Source organism: Capra hircus, chromosome 11 (genome assembly GCF_001704415.2).
Source record: "Capra hircus breed San Clemente chromosome 11, ASM170441v1, whole genome shotgun sequence".
Lineage (NCBI taxonomy): Eukaryota > Metazoa > Chordata > Mammalia > Artiodactyla > Bovidae > Capra > Capra hircus.
In genome coordinates, this window is record NC_030818.1 from 86183288 (window position 1) to 86203673 (window position 20386).

Sequence of the window (20386 nt, forward strand, 5' to 3'; positions counted from 1 at the left end):
GGCAGCAGGGAATTGGTAAATAATTAAAACGTATGTCAAGGAATAAGCTGAGATGTGGTGGGAACCGCAAAAGAACAATAAAAGGAAATGAAACAAAGTGATTTCCTCTAGGGAAATAGGATTGTCATGTGGATGGTTATGGATAAGGAGACTGACATTTCATAATTTTTTTCTGTGCTAGTCTGTACTATCTAACTGTAACCATGTGCATATTATATAATTACTTTCTGAAAAATAGCTTTTATTAAATACCTAGTAAATGTTGGGTTTTAAAAGTTACATATCAGTAGCTCTTCAAAAAGATCATGATATTAATATTACACTGGAGTTTGCTGCATATGAGCCTAGCTAGTAATGATTTAAAATTTTTAAAACTTGCTGTTTCCTATGTTATTAGCATCTTTCACATCTTTGGCTCAGAGAAATAAGAATCATACTTTTTAAAATAATACACTGATTAATAATAAAATACAGAATTAACACAGTGAAGTGACATCTGGTGATAATTTCCTATTTATCCAGAAGTTGAAGGACCAGTGAGTAAACAAAGTGATCAGATTATATTAAATTAGAATAAGGATGAAAGTTCTCTAAATAATATTAAATTGAAATTGAAGCGGTGTGATTAAATCAGTTAATCTCTCTGAGTTTTTCTTGCTTTAAACACTTTTATTTATGGATTTATTTGGCCATTCAGCCTGTGGGATCTTAGTTTCCCGACCAGGAATAGAACCCATGCCCCCTGCAGTGAAAGTGCGGAGTCTCAATCACTGAACTGCCAGGGAAGTCCACCTATATACATTTTTTAAATATCCAACTGGTAGTAAAATATTTTCTCATTTTAAAATATTTAGATCTATATTAAAAGATAAAGAGAAAACAAATATAAGGTCTTCTTTATGAACAGTATGAAAAGGCAAAAAGATAGGACACTGAAAGATGAACTCCCCAGGTCGGTAGGTGCCCAGTATGCTACTGGAGATAAGTGGAGAAATAACTCCAGAAAGAATGAAGGGATGGAGGCAAAGCAAAAACAACACCCAGTTGTGAATGGGACTGGTGATGGAAGCAGGGTTCGATGCTATAGAGAGCAATATTGAATAGGAACCTGGAATGTTAGGTCCATGAATCAAGGCAAATTGGAAGTGGCCAAACAGGAGATGGCAAGAGTGAACATCAACATTCTGGGAATCAGCAAACTAAAATGGACTGGAATTGGTGAATTTAACTCAGATGACCATTATATCTACTATTGTGGGCAGGAAGCCCTTAGAAGAAATGGAGTAGCCATCATAGTCAACAAAAGAGTCCAAAATGCAATACTTGGATGCAGTCTCAAAAATGACAGAATGATCTCTGTCAGTTTCCAAGGCAAACCATTCAATATCACAGTAATCCAAGCCTATGCCCCGACCAGTAACACTGAAGAAGCTGAAGTTGAACAGGTCCATGAAGACCTACAAGACCTTCTAGAACTAACACCCAAAAAAGATGTCCTTTTCATTATAGGGGACTGGAATGCAAAAGTAGGAAGTCAAGAAACACCTGGAGTAACAGGCAAATTTGGCCTTGGGGTACAGAATGAAGCAAGGCAAAGGCTAAAAGAGTTCTGCCAAGAGAACGCACTGGTCATAGCAAACACCCTCTTCCAACAACACAAGAGAAGACTCTACACATGAACATCAACAGATGGTCAACACCGAAATCCGATTGATTCTATTCTTTGCAGCCAAAGATGGAGCACCTCTATACAGTCAACAAAAACAAGATGGGGAGCTGACTGTGGCTCAGATCATGAATTCTTTATTGTCAAATGCAGACTAAAATTGAAGAAAGTGGAGAAAACCACTAGACTATTTAGGTATGACCTAAATTAAATCCCTTATGACTATACAGTGGAAGTGAGAAATAGATTTAAGGGACTAGATCTGATAGACAGAGTGCCTGATGAACTATGCATGGAGGTTTGTGACATTGTACAGGAAATAGGAATCAAGACCATACCCAAGAAAAGCAAAATGGTTGTCTGAGGAGGCCTTACAAATATCTGTGAAAAGAAGGGAAAGTGAAGTCGCTCAATCGTGTCCGACTCTTTGTGACCCCATGGTCTGTAGCCTACCAGGCTCCTCTGTCCATGGGATTTTCCAGGCAATAGTACTAGAGTGGATTGCCATTTCCTTCTCCAGGGGATCTTCCCGACCCGGGGATCGAACCCTGGTCTCCTGCATTGTAGACAGACGCTTTACCATCTGAGCCACCAGGGAAGTCACCGAAAAGAAGGGAAGTGAAAAGCAAAGGAGAAAAGGAAAGGTATACCCATTTGAATGCAGAGTTCCAAAGAATAGCAAAGCGAGATAAGAAAGCCTTCCTCAGTAACCAGTGCAAAGAAATAGAGGAAAACAATAGAATGGGAAAGACTAGAGATCTCTTCAAGAAAATTAGAGATACCAAGGGAACATTTCATGCAAAGATGGGCTCAATAAAGGACGGAAATGGTAGGGACCTAACAGAAGCAGAAGATATTAAGAAGAGGTGTCAAGAATACCCAGAAGAACTATACAAAAAAGATCTTTAAGACCCAGATAATCATGATGGTGTGATCACTAAACTAGAGCCAGACATCCTGGAATGTAAAGTCAAGTAGGCCTTAGGAAGCATCACTACGAACAAAGCTAGTGGAGGTGATGGAATTCCAGTTGAGCTGTTTCAAATCCTGAAAGATGATGCTGGGAAAGTGCTGCACTCAATATGCCAGCAAATTTGTAAAACTCAGCAGTGGCCACAGGACTGGAAAAGGTCAGTTTTCATTCCAATCCCAAAGAAAGGCAGTGCCAAAGAATGCTCAAACTATTGCATAATTGCAGTCATCTCACACACTAGTAATGTAATGCTTAAAATTCTCCAAGCCAGGCTTCAGCAATACATGAACTGTGAACTTCCAGATGTTCAAGCTGGTTTTAGAAAAGGCAGAAGAACCAGAGATCAAATTGCCAACATCTGCTGGATCATCAAAAAAGCAAGAGAGTTCCAGAAAAACATCTATTTCTGCTTTGTTGACTATGCCAAAGCCTTTGACTGTGTGGATCACAATGAACTGTGGAAAATTCTGAAAGAGATGGGAATACCAGACCACATGACCTGCCTTTTGAGAAAACTGAATGCAGGTCAGGAAGCAACAGTTAGAACTGGACATGGAACAACAGACTGTTTCCAAATAGGAAAAGGAGTCCGTCAAGGCTGTATATTGTCACCGTGCTTATTTAACTTCTATGCAGAGTACATCATGAGAAACACTGGGCTGGAGGAAACACAAGCTGGAATCAAAGACTGCCAGGAGAAATATCAATAACCTCAGATATGCAGATGACACCACCCTTATGGCAGAAAGTGAAGAAGAACTAAAGAGCCTCTTGATGAAAGTGAAAGAGGAGAGTGAAAAAGTTGGCTTAAAGCTCATCATTCAGAAAACTAAGATCATGGGATCTGTTCCCATCACTTCATGGCAAATAGATGGGGAAACAGTGGCTGACTTTATTTTTTTGGGCTCCAAAATCACTGCTGATGGTGATTGCAGCCATGAAATTAAAAGACGCTTTTCCTTTGAAGGAAAGTTATGACCAACCTAGACAGCATAGAAAAAAGCAGAGATATTACTTTGCCAACAAAGGTCAATCTAGTCAAGGCTGTGGTTTTTCCACTGGTCATGTATGGATGTGAGAGTTGGACTGTGAAGAAAGCTGAGTGCTGAAGAATTGATGCTTTTGAACTGTGGTGTTGGAGAAGACTCTTCAGAGTCCCTTGGACTGCAAGGAGATCCAACCAGTCCATTCTAAAGGAGATCAGTCCTAGGTGTTGGTTGGAAGGACTGATGTTGAAGCTGAAACTCCAGTCCTTTGGCCACCTCATTCAAAGAGCTGACTCATTTGAAAAGACCCTGATGCTGGGAAAGATTGAGGGCAGAAGGAGAAGGGGACGACAGGATGAGATGGTTAGATGGCATCACCGACTCAATGTACATGGTTTTGGGTGGACTCCGGAAGTTGGTGATGGGCAGAGAGGCCTGGGATGCTTCAGTTCATGGGGTCGCAAAGAGTCAGACATGACTGAGCGACTGAACTGTACTGAACTTATAAATACAGACATGGTTAATCTCTCAAGAAGTAATATATCTTAATAGTCTTAATATATCCTTCCATACCTTTTTTTGTGCCCGTACCTGTACATGTGTACTGTATTTATAGGGTTGAGTTTTGTAGAATTTTGCTTGTTTTTTTTTGTTTTTTAATTGTATCATGTGTTGTTCTCCAACTTGTTTTCTCTCTTCTTAGCTTTGACTTGAAATAACTATTATATATATATATGATTTTGTTTTTTTGACAAGCCTAGAGTTTTATTTCAGCCCAACATCTGAAAAGTGTTACTAGGTTTGTTTTTTATTTAACTTTTCTCTTTACTGAGGGTTAAGATATATATAGAAAAAGTATACAAATGATAAATGTAGAACTCTGAATTTTTACAAAGTGTTCAAATCTGTGCAGTTACCATTTTGTTGTTGTTTGCTAAGTCGTGTCCAACTCTTTTGCAACCCATGGACTGTAGCCCATCAGGCTCCTCTGTCCATGGGATTTTCCAAGCAAGAATAACTGTAATGGGTTGCCATTTCCTTCTCCAGGGGATCGTCCCAAGCCAGGGATCGAACTCATGTTTCCTGCATTACCGGTGGATTCTTTACCACTGAGCCACCAGAAATCTGTGCAGTTACTATTTACATTTAGATATAAAAACCTGTACTCTTAACCTCCCTACAGGGCCCCTCCCAGTCGTTTCTACACTCATTCTAAGAAAATCGATTTTCAGGTGATCTTTAATTGTACTACGTGGTTGGCATAAATGGCTGATCACAATGCATGTCTGCGAATATAATTCAGTGTTATTAGTTTAATATAGCACTATTTGGTCTCTGAATCCCTTATACTCTTAAAAAAATTATTAAGGGCCCCAAAGAGTTTTTGTTTATGTGAATTTTATCTAATGTTGTTTATTGTGTTGGAAATGGAAACTGAGAAAATTTAAAAACACAGGAGCATACATGCACATGTTTCATTAGCTGTTGGAATAATAAAATCCTCATATGTCATGCAGCCTCATGAAAGTGTATATATGTGGAAAGAAGTAAAGCTTTAAAAATAGCCCTGATTCTTAGTATTATGAAAATAATTTTACCTCGTGGATTTTCTGGAAAGGTCTTAGGTACTCCCAGAGGTTTCCTAGACCACATTTCAAGAATTGCTGGCTTAATATGTGTCTAACCAATGTCTCCACAGAGAACGTCAAGATGCAGATGGACAAATGAAAGAGCTCCAGGATCAGCTTGAAGCAGAGCAGTATTTCTCAGTAAGTCCAGACATGTTACTTTGAAAAGTATTATATTTGTAGAATTATTAAAAAATTTTTTGGCTGAGAAACCAGGAGACTGATTCTTTAAATTCTTATAGCAAATTTCAGAGAGAATTTTGTTGAATGTTTTGTACCACACATCTGCAAAAAGGGATACTGGGGCAAGAGACTGTAGATAGTCTAACAGAAATCCATTATCATTTCAAAAAAAAAATAGTTCTAAGTACATACCCACACCATATGAAGTTCATTTTAAAAAGCATTGATTTTTGAGGAAGAATATATTTTTATAATGAAAGAAATAAGATTGTTATTGTAACATTTGCCCTTTTTTGAGTTTTAAAATATGAAATAGTAACTGTCACCTCTGTTTCATTGATTATTAAGCCAGCAAAATTTTCTTGAATAAATTGATAATATTTTTCTTTGCCTCTTCATCTTACCAATATGACATTTAGTGAGAAATTTCACTAGGATATCCAGTTGAAAATCACACTTGTAAATTATTAGCTGAAGTTTTATTAGTTAATTGGGTTGATTACCAGAAAATAGAAAAGCTCATTGAACTATCACTTTGCTCATGGGCTCAACATTACTCAGTTTTATGAGCCTATTACGTTGTGATCAGCTGAACTTTTTGTCTGGATAGCTTTTGAATATTTAGAACAATGATGATACATGTTTCTATTCTGTTTTGCTATTTAGACCCTCTATAAAACACAGGTTAGGGAACTTAAGGAAGAATGTGAAGAAAAGACCAAACTTTGTAAAGAATTACAGCAGAAGAAGCAGGAATTACAGGATGAAAGGTAAGGATAAGATCCTTGTCTCTGTTCATAGACATGTACCCTACTCCTAGAAAGTACCTGTGTGTGTGTTAGTCACTTAGTCATGCCCAACTCTTTGCAACCCCATTGATTGTAGCCTTCCAGGCTCCTCTGGCCAAGGAATTCTCCAGGCAAGAATACTGGAGTGGGTTGCCATTCCCTTCTCCAGAGGATCTTCCCGATCTGAACCCTGCATTGGCCGGCCGATTCTTTACTATCTGAACCACCAGGGAACTCCAGGTAAAATTTGTTGATGCAGTTAATAAAAAGCAGATGATATTAAGAAGAGGTGGCAAGAATACACAGAAGAACTACACATAAAAGATCTTCACGACCCAGATAAGCACTATGGTATGATCACTCAACTAGAGCCAGACATCCTGGAATGCAAAATCAAGTGGGCCTTAGGAAGCATCATTATGAACAAAGCTAGGGGAGGCGATGAAATTCCAGCTGAGCTTTTTCAGACCCTAAAAGATGATGCTGTAAGTGCTGCACTCCATATGCCAGCAAATTTGGAAAACTCAGCTGTGGCCACAGGACTGGAAAAGGTCAGTTTTCATTCCAATCCCAAAGGCAATGCCAAAGAATGTTCAAACTACCGCACAATTGCACTCATCTCACATGCTAGCAAAGTAATGCTCAAAATTATCCATGCCAGACTTCAACAGTATGTGAGCTGTGAACTTCTAGATGTTCAAGCTGGATTGAGAAAAGGCAGAGGAACCAGAGATCAAATTGCCAACATCCGCTGCGTCATCAAAAATGCCAGAGAGTTCCAGAAAAATATCTATTTCTGGAACATTTATTGACTATGTCAAAGCCTTTGAGTGTGTGGATCACACAGTCAGTTTGTGGGAAATTCTTAAAGAGATGGGAATACCAGACCACCTTATCTGCCTCCTGAGAAACCCATATGAAGGTTAAGCAGCAACAGTTAGAACCGGACATGGAACAACAGAGTGGTTCCAAATCAGAAAAGGAGTATGTCAAGGCTGTGTATTGTCACCCTGCTTATTTAACTTATATGCAGAGTACATCATGAGAAACGTGGAGGAAGTACAAGCTGGAATCAAGATTGCCAGGAGAAATATCAATAACCTCAGATATGCAGATGACACCACCCTTATGGCAGAAAGTGAAGAAGAACTAAAGAGCTTCTTGATGAAAGTAAAAAAGGAGAGTGAAAAAGTTGGCTTAAAGCTCAACATTCAGAAAACGAAGATCATGGGATCCGGTCCCATCACTTCATGGCAGATAGATGGGGAAAAAATGGAAACAGTGACAGACTTTATTGTTTGAAGCTCCAAAATCACTGCAGATGGTGACTGCAGCCATGAAATTTAAAAACACTTGCTCCTTGGAAGGAAAGCTATGACCAACCTAGACAGCATATTAAAAAGCAGAGACATTACTTTGCCAACAGAGGTCCATCTAGTCAAGGCTGTGGGTTTTCCACTAGTCGTGTATGTATGTGAGAGTTGGACTATAAAGAAAGCTGAGCACGGAAGTGAGGCTTTTGAACTGTGGTGTCGTAGGAGACTCTTGAGGGTCCCTTGGACTGCAGGGAGATCCAAGCAGTCAATCCTCAAGGAAATCAGTCCTGAATATTCATTGGAAGGACGGATGCTGAAGATGTAGCGCCAATGCTTTGGCCACCTGGTGTGAAGAATTGACTCATTGGTTAAGACCCTGATGCTAGAAAAGATTGAAGGCAGAAATAGAGCGGGATGACAGAGGATGCAATGGCTGGATGGCATCACCAGCTCAATGGACTAGAGTTTGAGTAAGCTTCAAGAGTTGGTGATGGACAGAGAGGCCTGGCGTGCTACAGTCCATGGGGTCGCAAAGAGTAGGACACAACTGAGCGACTGAACTGAACTGACTGATCTGATGAAGTTAACTAGAGAAAAACTTCAGTTTTGTAATAAAAAATTGAATGTTAAAATTTTATTTCTCTTAAATATAGGGACTCCTTGGCTGCTCAACTGGAGATTACCTTAACCAAAGCAGATTCTGAGCAATTGGCTCGTTCAATTGCTGAGGAACAGTATTCTGATTTGGAAAAAGAGAAGATCATGAAAGAGCTGGAGATCAAAGAGATGATGGCTCGGCACAAACAGGAACTCACCGAAAAAGATGCTACTATTGCATCTGTAAGTAAAGTCCTTGGTTCATTTTTGGCTGTAATTAAATTGTTATAAATCTCTCTTTAGAAATACTAGGAAAGTAACATAAATCTAAATGAAAAATTGTATGTTTTGGCTACAAGATATTTGAGCTAGTGAACCATCAGCTTCTCAATGTTGTTTGGCAGAGAGAGGGCCCCCCAAAACACAACTTCCAATGGCTTCACCTATTGGTAAATTTAGAGTTAAGGACTAAAGTTAAAAGAAAACACCAAAAGTACAAAACAGTTTAAGTCTTCTTTTTCTTGTTAAACCAACTGTAGTTTAAAAGAATTTGAAATTAATCATGAAGATTAGTTTAATCATGAAGCTAGCCATAATGTAGGTTGAAAATAATTGTAATAAAAATTTCAGATAGAAGTAAAATATCAAGTAGTTGAGTTAGCCTTATCAATTGTTCAGATCTATGAAAAATGTTATAGTAATTTTAAAGCATGACATTAGAACAGGGATATTTAATCCTGTTCAGTGAAAGTGAGTAGGGAGACCAGAAATAGACTGATGCACATAGGAGAACTTGGCATATGACATCAGTGGCAACACACAAATCAGTGGGAGAGGATACAGATTTATGGTTTTGAAATGACTATGTTTTTATGTGGAAAGGAATAAAATTAGATTTTTATTATCATTTACCATGAAAGTGAAGTTGCTCAGTCGTGTCCGACTCTTTACAACCCCATGGACAGTAACCTACCACGCTCCGCGGTCCATGGGATTTTCCAGGCAAGAATACTGGAGTGGGCTGCCATTTCCTTCTCCAGGGGATCTACCCAACCTAGGGATCGAACCCAGCTCTTCTGCATTGCAGACAGACACTATATAACAGTAAATTCTAGCTATCTTAAGAACCTAAATATGTAAAATAAAAAATTTTAAATATTAGAATGAAACTTAAAATTTACTTGTAACAGAAAAAAGTGACTGGGAAAAATACTTGTATTTATTAAACAAGTGATTAGTATCTAGAATATAAGTGGAACTCCTACTATTCACTAAGAAAAAGCTAAATAATCCAAAGGAAAAATTGGCCAAAAGAGAAAACCTAAAAATATGAGCAAATGTTTAACTTCACTATTATTTAGGAAAAGGCTAGCTAAAATAATTTTGTATCACAATTTCATAGCCATCATGTTGGCAAAAACTCAGTGTCTGACTACTTTGAAATGTTTGAAGGATGTGTGGAAAACGATGTTTTTCTTACTAATATCCAGAATATAAATTTAATATAGCATACTGCTGCTGCTGTTGCTAAATTGCTTCAGTCGTGTCCGACTCTATGCGACCCCATAGACGGCAGCCCACCTGGCTCCCCTGTCCCTGGGATTCTCCAGGCAAGAATACTGGAGTGGGTTGCCATTTCCTTCTCCAGTGCATGAAAGTGAAAAGTGAAAGTGAAGTCACTCAGTTGTGTACGACTTGTCGCGACCCCATGGACTGCAGCCTACCAGGCTTCTCTGTCCATGGGATTTTCCAGGCAAGAGTACTGGAGTGGGGTGCCATCACCTTCTCTGAATATAGCATACTACAGTATAGGAAATAATATTGCAAGTTCCAGTAAATTTTAAATATTCATATAATCCAAACAAAGTTCATAATAAGATAAATGTGCTAGAGAAATTCAGACACACTACTCCTAGCAGCATAAATGTTTATAATAGCAAAAATTCAAATATATTAATAGATGAGTAAATCGATAAATGAAATGCGGTAGAAGATAGAACTACTACATCAGTTAAAATTAATTATATATATCGACAATTTCATTCTTAATATAATGAGTGAAAGCAACTACAAAAAAATACAGCATCATGCTGCTTATGTACAGTTTAAAATCACATAAAACTGCATTATATTGTTTCACATGTGTGTAATGAAAGTGTACAATCATGGATGGGAAGGATGAACACATAATTCACAATAAAATTTCCTTCAGGAAGGAAGAATAGGCTTTGGCAAGAATACCAAATGTCAACTTCTTTAGTAAAATTGTATTTTCTGTTTTAAACAATGTTTTATAAACTATAGTTTTAAATTTTATTTATTCTGCATGCTGGAATGCAGAGCTTTGTTATAGCATTTGCTTTTGTTTTTACTTTACTAAATGTTACTTCCATTTAAAATACTACTAAAGATTTTTGAAAGGGGGCAAATTTTTGGCTTCCTGGGGTACATATGAAGTGTGTCACGTTTTATAAATTTTCATCAGTTTTGAAGTTTGATAAGGTAGGACAAAGGCAAGAACTGTAGAGATAGAAGTACTTAGAAAAACAAGAGTTTTAGCAACATTCTAGGATATTTTCATTTTGAATTACTACTTTATAACATAAAATTTTATAAATTAAGATTTAAATTTTTTTTCCATTTTCATTTCTTAGCTTGAAGAAACTAATAGGACACTAACTAGTGATGTTGCCAATCTTGCAAATGAGAAAGAAGAATTAAATAACAAATTGAAAGAAGCCCAAGAGCGTATGTATTAACAAAGAATAAAGTTTATTTTCAGTACGCCTAATGTTTACCAGTTGCTAAACTATTAATATAATTTTTACATTTTTCTGTTTTAGAACTATCAAGGTTGAAAGATGAAGAAATAAGTGCAGCAGCTATTAAAGCACAATTTGAGAAGCAGCTGTTAACAGAGAGGACACTCAAAACTCAAGTGTGTATATAATCTCTAAATATGATTTTGAAATTTTTCTTAGTTTATCTTTCTTGCATTTTACTTCTAACATTACAGATTGGCTGTAGCAGTCATTGATGGTACCAGTATTTGTGAACAGTCAGGATTATCCAGTTTTTTACCACATTGAGAGAAAGTAGATTTGATTAACATTGTTGAATTCAATGTTTATTAAGTTTCTCTTGATTTTTCCATATGGAATCATAATCCCTCCTAATTTTTTTATTGTAATCTGGTAAATTTTTCTGCCCTCAAGAAATGGTAGAGAAGGACCATTTGCTGACAGCCTAAAAAACAGTCACTCTGAAAAGGCATCATGATTATTAACTACCCTTTACTCAGCTCTCAGATTGTATATACAGCATGAGTCCTGGTGGGTCCAAGACACTCTGCTCTGTGGTTGGACATGTATTTTATCAGTGCGATGCAAGTGCAAAAGTCTCTTCTAGAATAAAAGAAGATCTGCCTCCCAAGTGGTAGAAAATGACATTCAGTTCAGTTCAGTCCAGTCGCTCAGTCGTGTCCGACTCTTTGCGACCCCATGAATTGCAGCACGCCAGGCCTCCCTGTCCATCACCAACTCCCAGAGTTCACTTAGACTCACGTCCATCAAGTCAGTGATGCCATCCAGCCATCTCATCCTCTGTTGTCCCCTTCTCCTCCTGCCCCCAATCCCTCCCAGCATCAGAGTCTTTTCCAATGAGTCAACTCTTCGCATGAGGTGGCCAAAGTACTGGAGTTTCAGCTTTAGCATCATTCCTTCCAAAGAAATCCCAGGGCTGATCTCCTTCAGAATGGACTGGTTGACATTAGAATGAACCTATAAACATTTTAAATTATAGTTCTCAGAGTACATGAGAGTGTTGGTTGGAAAAGGATGATGAATAATGATGAAGGTGTATTTTTTTTTAGTATAAAAGGTATTTCTTTGTGGACCTGTGTGTAGGGAAGATTTTGTAATGTGCTATTGGTGAGTTACCAAGAAATTATCAACATAATTTATTTACTTATTTGCATCCTTATTTTTATGTTTTTAAGGCTGTGAACAAGTTGGCTGAGATCATGAATCGAAAGGAACCTGTTAAGCGTGGTAATGACACAGATGTGCGGAGAAAAGAAAAGGAGAATAGAAAGCTACATATGGAACTTAAATCTGAACGTGAAAAACTGACCCAGCAGATGATCAAGTATCAGAAAGAACTGAATGAAATGCAGGCTGTAAGAATACTTTTTGAAGACTTCTTTTTAAGAATTAGAATTATTTTCATATCTGCATATATTTTGTAGGTTATGGAACATTTCTGTTAATAATTACAGTAACAGTAGTCTCCCCTTATGCAAGAGGACTATTCCAGGATCCCCAGTGAATGCCTGAAGCCAGATACTACTGAACTCTATACCTACTGTATATTTTCCTGTACTGTAATGAGTGGAGTCGCATATACAGTGTGAATAAACTAGACAAGGGGATGATTCATATCCTGGGCAAGTAGAACCAAGCGATGTGAGAGTTCATCGTACTACTTAGAACAGCACATGATTCAAAACTTAGAGACTGCTTATTTCTGAAATTTTCCATGTAATATTTTCAGACTGCAGTTGACCTTGGATACTTGAAAACACAGAAAGTGAAACCTTGGATAAGGAGAGACTGCCATATTACTGAACTAGGAAGCAAAATTACAAGATGTATGACATTCAATTAATTTAATGTAATTCAATTTCTTGTAGCAAATAGCTGAAGAGAGTCAGATTCGAATTGAACTACAGATGACACTGGACAGTAAGGACAGTGACATTGAGCAGCTGCGCTCCCAGCTCCAGGCCTTGCACATTGGTTTGGATAGTTCCAGTATAGGCAGTGGACCAGGGGATACTGAAGCTGATGATGGGTTTCCAGGTATAGATTCGTTCAGCCCTTACATTTACTTTTGTCTTAAATATAAATCAGTTGATGGTTTTAAGTCCTGTAACTGACTTTGCTCTTGAGGAAAGATATTTGTTATTTCTTTAAGGGAACACCTACTCCTTAGAGTAGGGGTTTAGATGACAATTTAAATTATTTTGTTTATTGATTTTCTACAAAACTTTTTATTAAAAAATGCAAGTGTAAATTTCACATATTTAGTTATTTAAATTAACTCTGTATATTATTCATGGCTCTCCTTTCAAGCTTTCATTTTTATTTTTTCTTCTTTCTGCATTCTTACTTTTATGTTGGGTGTGTAGTTCATATCACTCAGTCACACACTATGGAATCCATGTCATTCACCTACCAACGTTCCTCCACTTCTCTCAATATTGCCACTAAGCCTTCCAGTTCTCATATGCTTCTTGACTCTGATTCTGACTCAGAAGAAGAATCTGTTCCTTACTTACCTATTTCATCGGAACCTAATGGTACAGGTGACATCCTGAAAATCTTTGATCTCTGGGTTTTTTTTTCCCACTTCCCATAATTTTAGTCCTTTTGAAACTTTTTGTAATAATAACTAATATTCACTAACAAGTTGCTCCATTAACAAATCTCAGTTAAAAAGAAACTGCTGCATGAACAAAGATTTTGTTTTTTAAGGAATTTCACATTGCATTGCTGATACAATTGATAGAATTTATTTTGTCAGCTTATAAGAAATGGAGTAGTGCTTTATATCGTTTAAGAACATATGGTTTCACTGTCTGTTTCTTCCGTTTTTAACCAAGAAGAAATTCTTTCTGAAGTTTCATATCAAGAATGATGGTACAGAAAAAGCCTGTGTAGACCGTTTTAGAGGGTATATTTAGTTTTCCCTTGAGTGCTTACTTAGTCCACATTGTGAAAGTGATGTGTTAATTGCTTAGTTGTGTCAGACCCTTTTTGACCCCATGGACTGTAGCCCTCCAGGCTTGTTTCATGGGATTCCCCAGGCAAGAATACTGGAGTGAGTTTCCCTTCCCTTCTCCTGGGGATCTTCCCCATTGAGCAATCAAACCTGGATCTCCTGCATTACAGGGAGATTCTTTACCTTCTGAGCCACCAGGAAGACCAGCCAACATTGTACTTGGCCTTAAAAAAAAGTATAAGACAATTTGACCTGATCCTTGTCCTGAAAGGAATTATAGTTTAAATGAAGAAACCTGTTGGAAAACCCCCAAAATTGTTATGTTTAATACAAAGTTAGTGTAAGTACAAAAAACTTTTAAACACCACAGGAAATTAGTGCATAAACAGTTGGATGTAAAATAAAATTTAATCTGTTAGTTGAATTCAAAGTAAATTTGCTATATTTGTTTACATTGTCATCACACTTTCCAGGTATATATCAGTATAAATCATAAGTGATTATATTGAAGTTGTTTCAGATCTTAGCAATAAATTTATTTGTCTTACCCATCTTGTCAGAGATCATCTGATTAATCCCTTAAATTGGTGTAGGGCCATGTCCAGACATTCAAGTATATAGCTATTTTTAATGACATCATTTCTGTTCATGGGGTCTGGAAGGTTATTAATGTGAGAGAGAGGGGGATTGAGTATAAGCACTGGATCAGAGATGTGTCCCTGTGTGACCTTCTGTGGGATTGTTCTTGAGAGCTGAAGAAAATATATGTAAGGTGTCTAGCACAATATAGACACAAAGTAGGTGATAGCTACTTTTATTATTAGCATAATCTCCAAAAATGCTTACTTCATGTAATTATTTCACTAAAATAAACTGATCAGATACCATTAGAACAGATTCTAAGGATGCAGAGTTTTCTTGGCTGAACTAGAATTTTACAGATTTTAACTATTTTATAATTTAGGAATCTTTTGGCTTACTGCTACTTATTAGCCAGATTTGATCTGTAATTTATACAGTTTCACTTCATTTTATTTAAAACCATTCTAACAGTCCATTTTCTCTGAACATTTAATTACTCACAGAAAATATTTTGTCTTCAAAGTTGTGTACTATATCTGTAGTTAGGCCTTCTTCCAAAGGAAAGATAGAGGATTCTGATACAGGTGTACCAATGAGAATAGACAGCTGCTTTTCATTTTTGCAACTTTTCTGCGGAACTTGGCAAATGCATGAATTTAATTAATGGGGCATTTGACATTATAAACTACAGGATATATATTTCCAATGTGATATAACCTGGATTTCATTTTGCGTTGTATAACTTGCTTATACTGATCCTACATTATCATTATATGTTAGATGATGTATAAATTCTGAAGGGCATATTTGCTTGTGACTTTTATATTAAAATTTTTTAAGTTCCTCATTTTGTTAAGAGATTTGTTGTACTTACACTCATATCTTGTGCTTATAGAATCAAGACTAGAAGGATGGCTTTCATTGCCTGTGCGAAACAACACTAAGAAATTTGGATGGGTTAAAAAGGTAATTGATACTTTTGAATCAATACTTGATTTTGAGTTAATACCTTGAATACTTTTGAATTAGTACCTTGATACATTTGAATCAAGGTCTTCTGTTTTATTTTTGGTTTAGCTATAACCATTTTACTTTTGTCATTGTAAGATATAGATAACCAGAACTTTTAGACACATAAAACTTGTTTGTACTTTGTGATTTGAAATAGTTAATTTTATATATCTTTGTTTAAAAAAAGAAACTTTTTATCATTAACATGTTATTAATAATAAAACAGATTTTGGTGTTAGGAAAATAGAAGGCTGTATTGACTTTGGTGCCTTTGCTGTTTCCAGGAAGGCAACTCTAGATATGACAGAAAGCCCCAGATATTTCTTTTCCTCTGTTTCTATGATTATTGATATTATGTTCATATTCAGTAAGTGTCTTAGCTTTAGGGCTGCTATAACAAAATACTACAGACGGAGTAGCTTATGAACAACAAAGATTTATTTCTCACGGTTTTGGAGGCTGTAAGTCCAAGATAAGGAATCAGCCAGCATGATTGGGTTCTGGTAAAGATCTTTTCCCAGGTTGCAGACTTCTTGCTCTATCCTCATGGTGTAAGGGGTAAGAATTTCTCTGGAATTCCCTTTATAAGGGCACTAATCCCCTTCATGAGGTCTCTAGTGTTATGACCTAGTCACCTTCCCAAGACCCCACTTCCTAATATCATCACATTGGGTTATGACGTAAATTCATTAACATATGACTTTGGGAGAATATAACCATTCAAACCATAGCAATAAAGTCGCTTACACTTTTGGATCTTAGAGCCAAATCAGTCCAAAAATTAGTTGAATTTATCCCCGCCCACCCCCTGCCCCAGAATTTGGTTACTTAAAATGTATACAAACAGATCTGTTCTTATTTTAAGGAAGACTTTTTTAAAGGATGCATTAAGATAGCTTTTTAGGTATTTAACATATATTTTATATGATTTTTATTGCTAATATAGAATTTCTTTTCAAAGAAGAACAAGATATATATTAACTTCAATCATTGTTTAATTCCTTTCCTCCTTTTTAACAGTATGTGATTGTAAGCAGTAAGAAGATCCTTTTCTATGACAGTGAACAAGATAAAGAACAATCTAATCCTTACATGGTTTTAGATATAGAGTAAGTATTTTTATTAGAATATTTGTTATTGTTGTTCAGTCGCTAAGTCATGTCTGACTTTTTGCGACCCCTGTGGACTGCAGCACACTAGGCTTTCCTGCCCTTCACCATCTCCCGGAGTTGGCTCGCGCTCATGTCTGTTGAGTCGGTGACGCCATCCAACCATGAGAATATTTTGTAACTTTATCTTTTAAAGTTTAAGAGAGTAGTGTGACCTTTTGTCAAGTTAGTGTAATTTATTAGTCATATAGTACATGTATATACTCATATAGTATAAGTGCTACTTTAGATTTTCTTATATTTGCTTCATACAGATGAAAGTTTGGCATATAGAGTTGGCTAAAATGTGTCTCTTAAAATTTCATGAGTCTTCAATATGTTGTTTTCTGAAACTAATTAGAAAATTGCTGACTTATTGAAAATTTCTCAAAATCTAAAGGAGTGATTGAATTTATAGAGCTCTAACATTCTAATAAGAGTCAGTTGTTCAGTTGCTCAGTCATGTCCAACTCTTTGCAACCCCATGTGCTGCAGCACACCAGGCTTCCCTGTCTTCGCCATTTCCCACAGAGTAGTCAGTTTTAATTTCTGACATGAGTATAAGAAAACTGATATAATCTGATCCTTTGGTAATACTTTACTCTTTTATTAAAAATCTTTTATAGCAAGTTATTTCATGTCCGACCAGTTACACAGACAGATGTATATAGAGCAGATGCTAAAGAAATTCCAAGGATATTCCAGGTAAATGGTTTTATTTTGTGATTTGTTTATTTTGTTTTGTTCTTTTCACCTTTATACAGTCTCAGCATGATATGACATAATGAATTTCTTTATTCTTGGGCCCTTTTCAGATTATCTTTCTTCAGTTTTTGTCCCATTTAACGGTGATTTGTTCATTTGTGACTTTCAAGCTTATCCTGTTGGATACATCTTAAATTCTTCTCTCCATCTTACTAGTTAAAGTCTGTAGTCTGTAGTGTATTTATATCATGTTTCTAGCCTTTGCTGTCCTTTTGTTCAAGGTTGGTTATGACTTTGTTTTAAAATTTTTATTTTTAATTGGAGAATAATTATTTACTGTATTGTGATGATTTCTGCCATACATCAACAAGAATCAATCATAGGTATACATATGTCCCCTCCCTCTTGAATCTCACTCCCCATCCCACCCCTGTCAGTCGTCACAGAGTACCGGCTTTGGGATCCCTATGGGTTACAACATTTTTTGAGCATGAATGTTCTGTTTTGGGTTTATGCTCAGTGCTCTAGAAAGTTTAAAAAGTTGCTTGTGAAGTTAAATTATGCACCCAAGAACCCTTTTACTTCCAATTTAAGGTGAAGCCAAATTCTTCCGTTTTTTCCTTCCATTTTTAAATTTATCACAGCAACCATGAATCCCTCCTGGTAAAAGCTGTAGTGCTTGGTGTACTATAGGGAAGCTGGCAGCTTATTTTCTGGGTACTTAGCAAGTTTGTTTGAAATATCTTATACATCCTTTCCTCTTTTCCTTTTTTCCTCAATTCTCCAAATACAAATCTTTTCAATTAAAACTGTATTTACAGTTATCACTGAGTGGCTTGTTTTTGAGAATTTTAGGGCCACAGTTCATCTCTTCAGGTGATTGTTTTGAAAATTCCCTCCAAGAAAAGCTTTCTAACACTAATCAAGTGAAGATTTATCTTTGGCTAGCCTATTGTGAAAAATTTGCTGAAACATAGGAAGATAACATAGAGAAAATAAAGAGGCATCATTTGAACAGGATTGATTCTTTCGAGATGTGAACCACAGTGACTGGCTAGTGACTTCACTCATCTGAGCTCTTGATTGCGGCCTACCACCATTTGAACAACTAATGCATTTTTGTCTCATTGAATAGTTTAGACTAATTTTATTAATACTATAAGAATTATTACTACGTTAAAATAGCTAATGTTTGAAGATACTCATTTTTCTTTATGGTGTTTGTAGATTCTGTATGCCAACGAAGGAGAAAGCAAGAAGGAACAAGAATTTCCAGTGGAGCCAGTGGGAGAAAAATCAAATTATATTTGCCACAAGGGACATGAATTTATTCCTACTCTCTATCATTTCCCAACCAACTGTGAGGCATGTATGAAGCCATTGTGGCACATGTTTAAACCCCCTCCTGCTTTAGAGTGCCGTCGCTGTCATATTAAATGTCATAAAGACCACATGGACAAAAAGGAGGAAATTATAGCGCCTTGCAAAGGTAAATAATAAATCACTTGATCATTTAATATTACTTATGTTCAGATCATTTGAAACATTAAATTTTCTCATATATTTCTTTATAGTGTATTATGATATTTCATCGGCAAAGAATCTATTGTTATTAGCAAATTCTACAGAAGAGCAGCAAAAGTGGGTTAGTCGGTTAGTGAAAAAGATACCTAAAAAGCCTCCAGCTCCAGACCCTTTTGCTCGGTCGTCTCCTAGAACATCAATGAAAATACAACAAAACCAGTCTATTCGACGGCCAAGTCGACAACTTGCTCCAAACAAACCAAGGTAGTAAATTAAAATGTGGCAAAAATTAAAGCATTAAAAAAATATTTTACTATTTGTGCTCAAATTACAAACTTTACTAATTACAGTTTTTCTTTGCTTGGTATTTTCACGATGTGTGGAATACCAAAAGTTTGAATTTCATTGCTATTCAAACTGTTTCAAAACTATTTCATTCATTGGTTCAGCTGGATGTAATAAATTTACTTACTAAATCACAAACATATATTCAACCAAAAGTATATAAAAGGCTAAATTTTGTCATGTGTATAGTCATAATATTTTGATTTTATAAACACATTGACTTAATTTATTGCTTTACCAGACAGGATGCACACCTAGACCTTTTAAGTGTCATGTATTCACATTTTGTTTTTATTATTGCAAACCTCTTTAACCTCCTTTATATTAGATGACTTAGCGGGTAGGACTGAAATCTTAACTCTTAATTCAAGCAGTCAGATTTAACAAGTAATATAGATCAGCTTTTAAAATGCAAATATTAACTAATGAACATAGTGGGCATTTCTTGTAGTTGGGGTGAAGTTGGGAATATGGAGTAAGGTTAGAGATGATTATTGCACAAAAGCATTATAATGGAGCCATTTTCATTAGCTATATTATAGTAATTTTTGACACAAAGTAATCATTTCTTGGTTACTAGCTAATACAGTATTTATAAATAAATACTGCTCTTCACTGAAATGAACATGATGATTTGGTTAGCTGAAGGATAAAGTATACACTTGTATCATGTATCTGATTCCAGTTATCCTTTTAAACACAGAAACTTCTGTATTTGAATAGTGATGTGCATTGGCTGTAATATCAGAAATATTTTCATTCTAGCCAAACATCGTATATGAAACTTTTCTTGAAGCTAATATCACAAGGAAATAATTTAGAATGGAAAAGGTAGATTGGTGTTTCATTTCAGTGAAAATGGTGAATTTTTGTGTGAGGTATCAGTCAGTCAGCCCGTTCAGTCGCTCAGTCATGTCCGACTCTTTGCGACCCCATGAACTGCAGCACACCAGGCCTCCCTGTCCATCACCAACTCCCAGAGTTTACCCAGACTCATGTCCATTGAGTCGGTGATGCCATCTAACCATCTCATCCTCTGTCGTCCCCTTCTCCTCCTGCCTTCAATCTTCCCAGCATTAAGGTCTTTTCAGATGAGTCAGCTCTTCGCATCAGATGGCCAAAATATTGGAGTTTCAGCTTCAACATCAGTCCT

General features: G+C 36.4%; 1 protein-coding gene across 6 annotated transcripts in view; it reads left to right on the forward strand.

Moving 5' to 3' along the window:
• The window catches only part of ROCK2 (Rho associated coiled-coil containing protein kinase 2), a 134104-nt gene that overhangs the window by 102229 nt on the left and 11489 nt on the right, over positions 1-20386 (forward strand). For 3 of the 6 annotated variants that reach the window (XM_018055646.1, XM_018055649.1, XM_018055648.1), the window contains exons 21-33: positions 5325-5394; positions 6103-6206; positions 8194-8380; positions 10792-10885; positions 10981-11075; positions 12135-12314; positions 12828-12996; positions 13326-13502; positions 15396-15466; positions 16532-16620; positions 17286-17364; positions 18592-18853; positions 18939-19152. In XM_018055646.1, coding sequence (XP_017911135.1) covers positions 5325-5394; positions 6103-6206; positions 8194-8380; positions 10792-10885; positions 10981-11075; positions 12135-12314; positions 12828-12996; positions 13326-13502; positions 15396-15466; positions 16532-16620; positions 17286-17364; positions 18592-18853; positions 18939-19152 — 1791 coding nt within the window. The remainder of the gene's footprint in view (positions 1-5324; positions 5395-6102; positions 6207-8193; positions 8381-10791; positions 10886-10980; positions 11076-12134; positions 12315-12827; positions 12997-13325; positions 13503-15395; positions 15467-16531; positions 16621-17285; positions 17365-18591; positions 18854-18938; positions 19153-20386) is intronic. The other 3 variants (XM_018055651.1, XM_018055652.1, XM_018055647.1) reach the window with 2 other exon arrangements.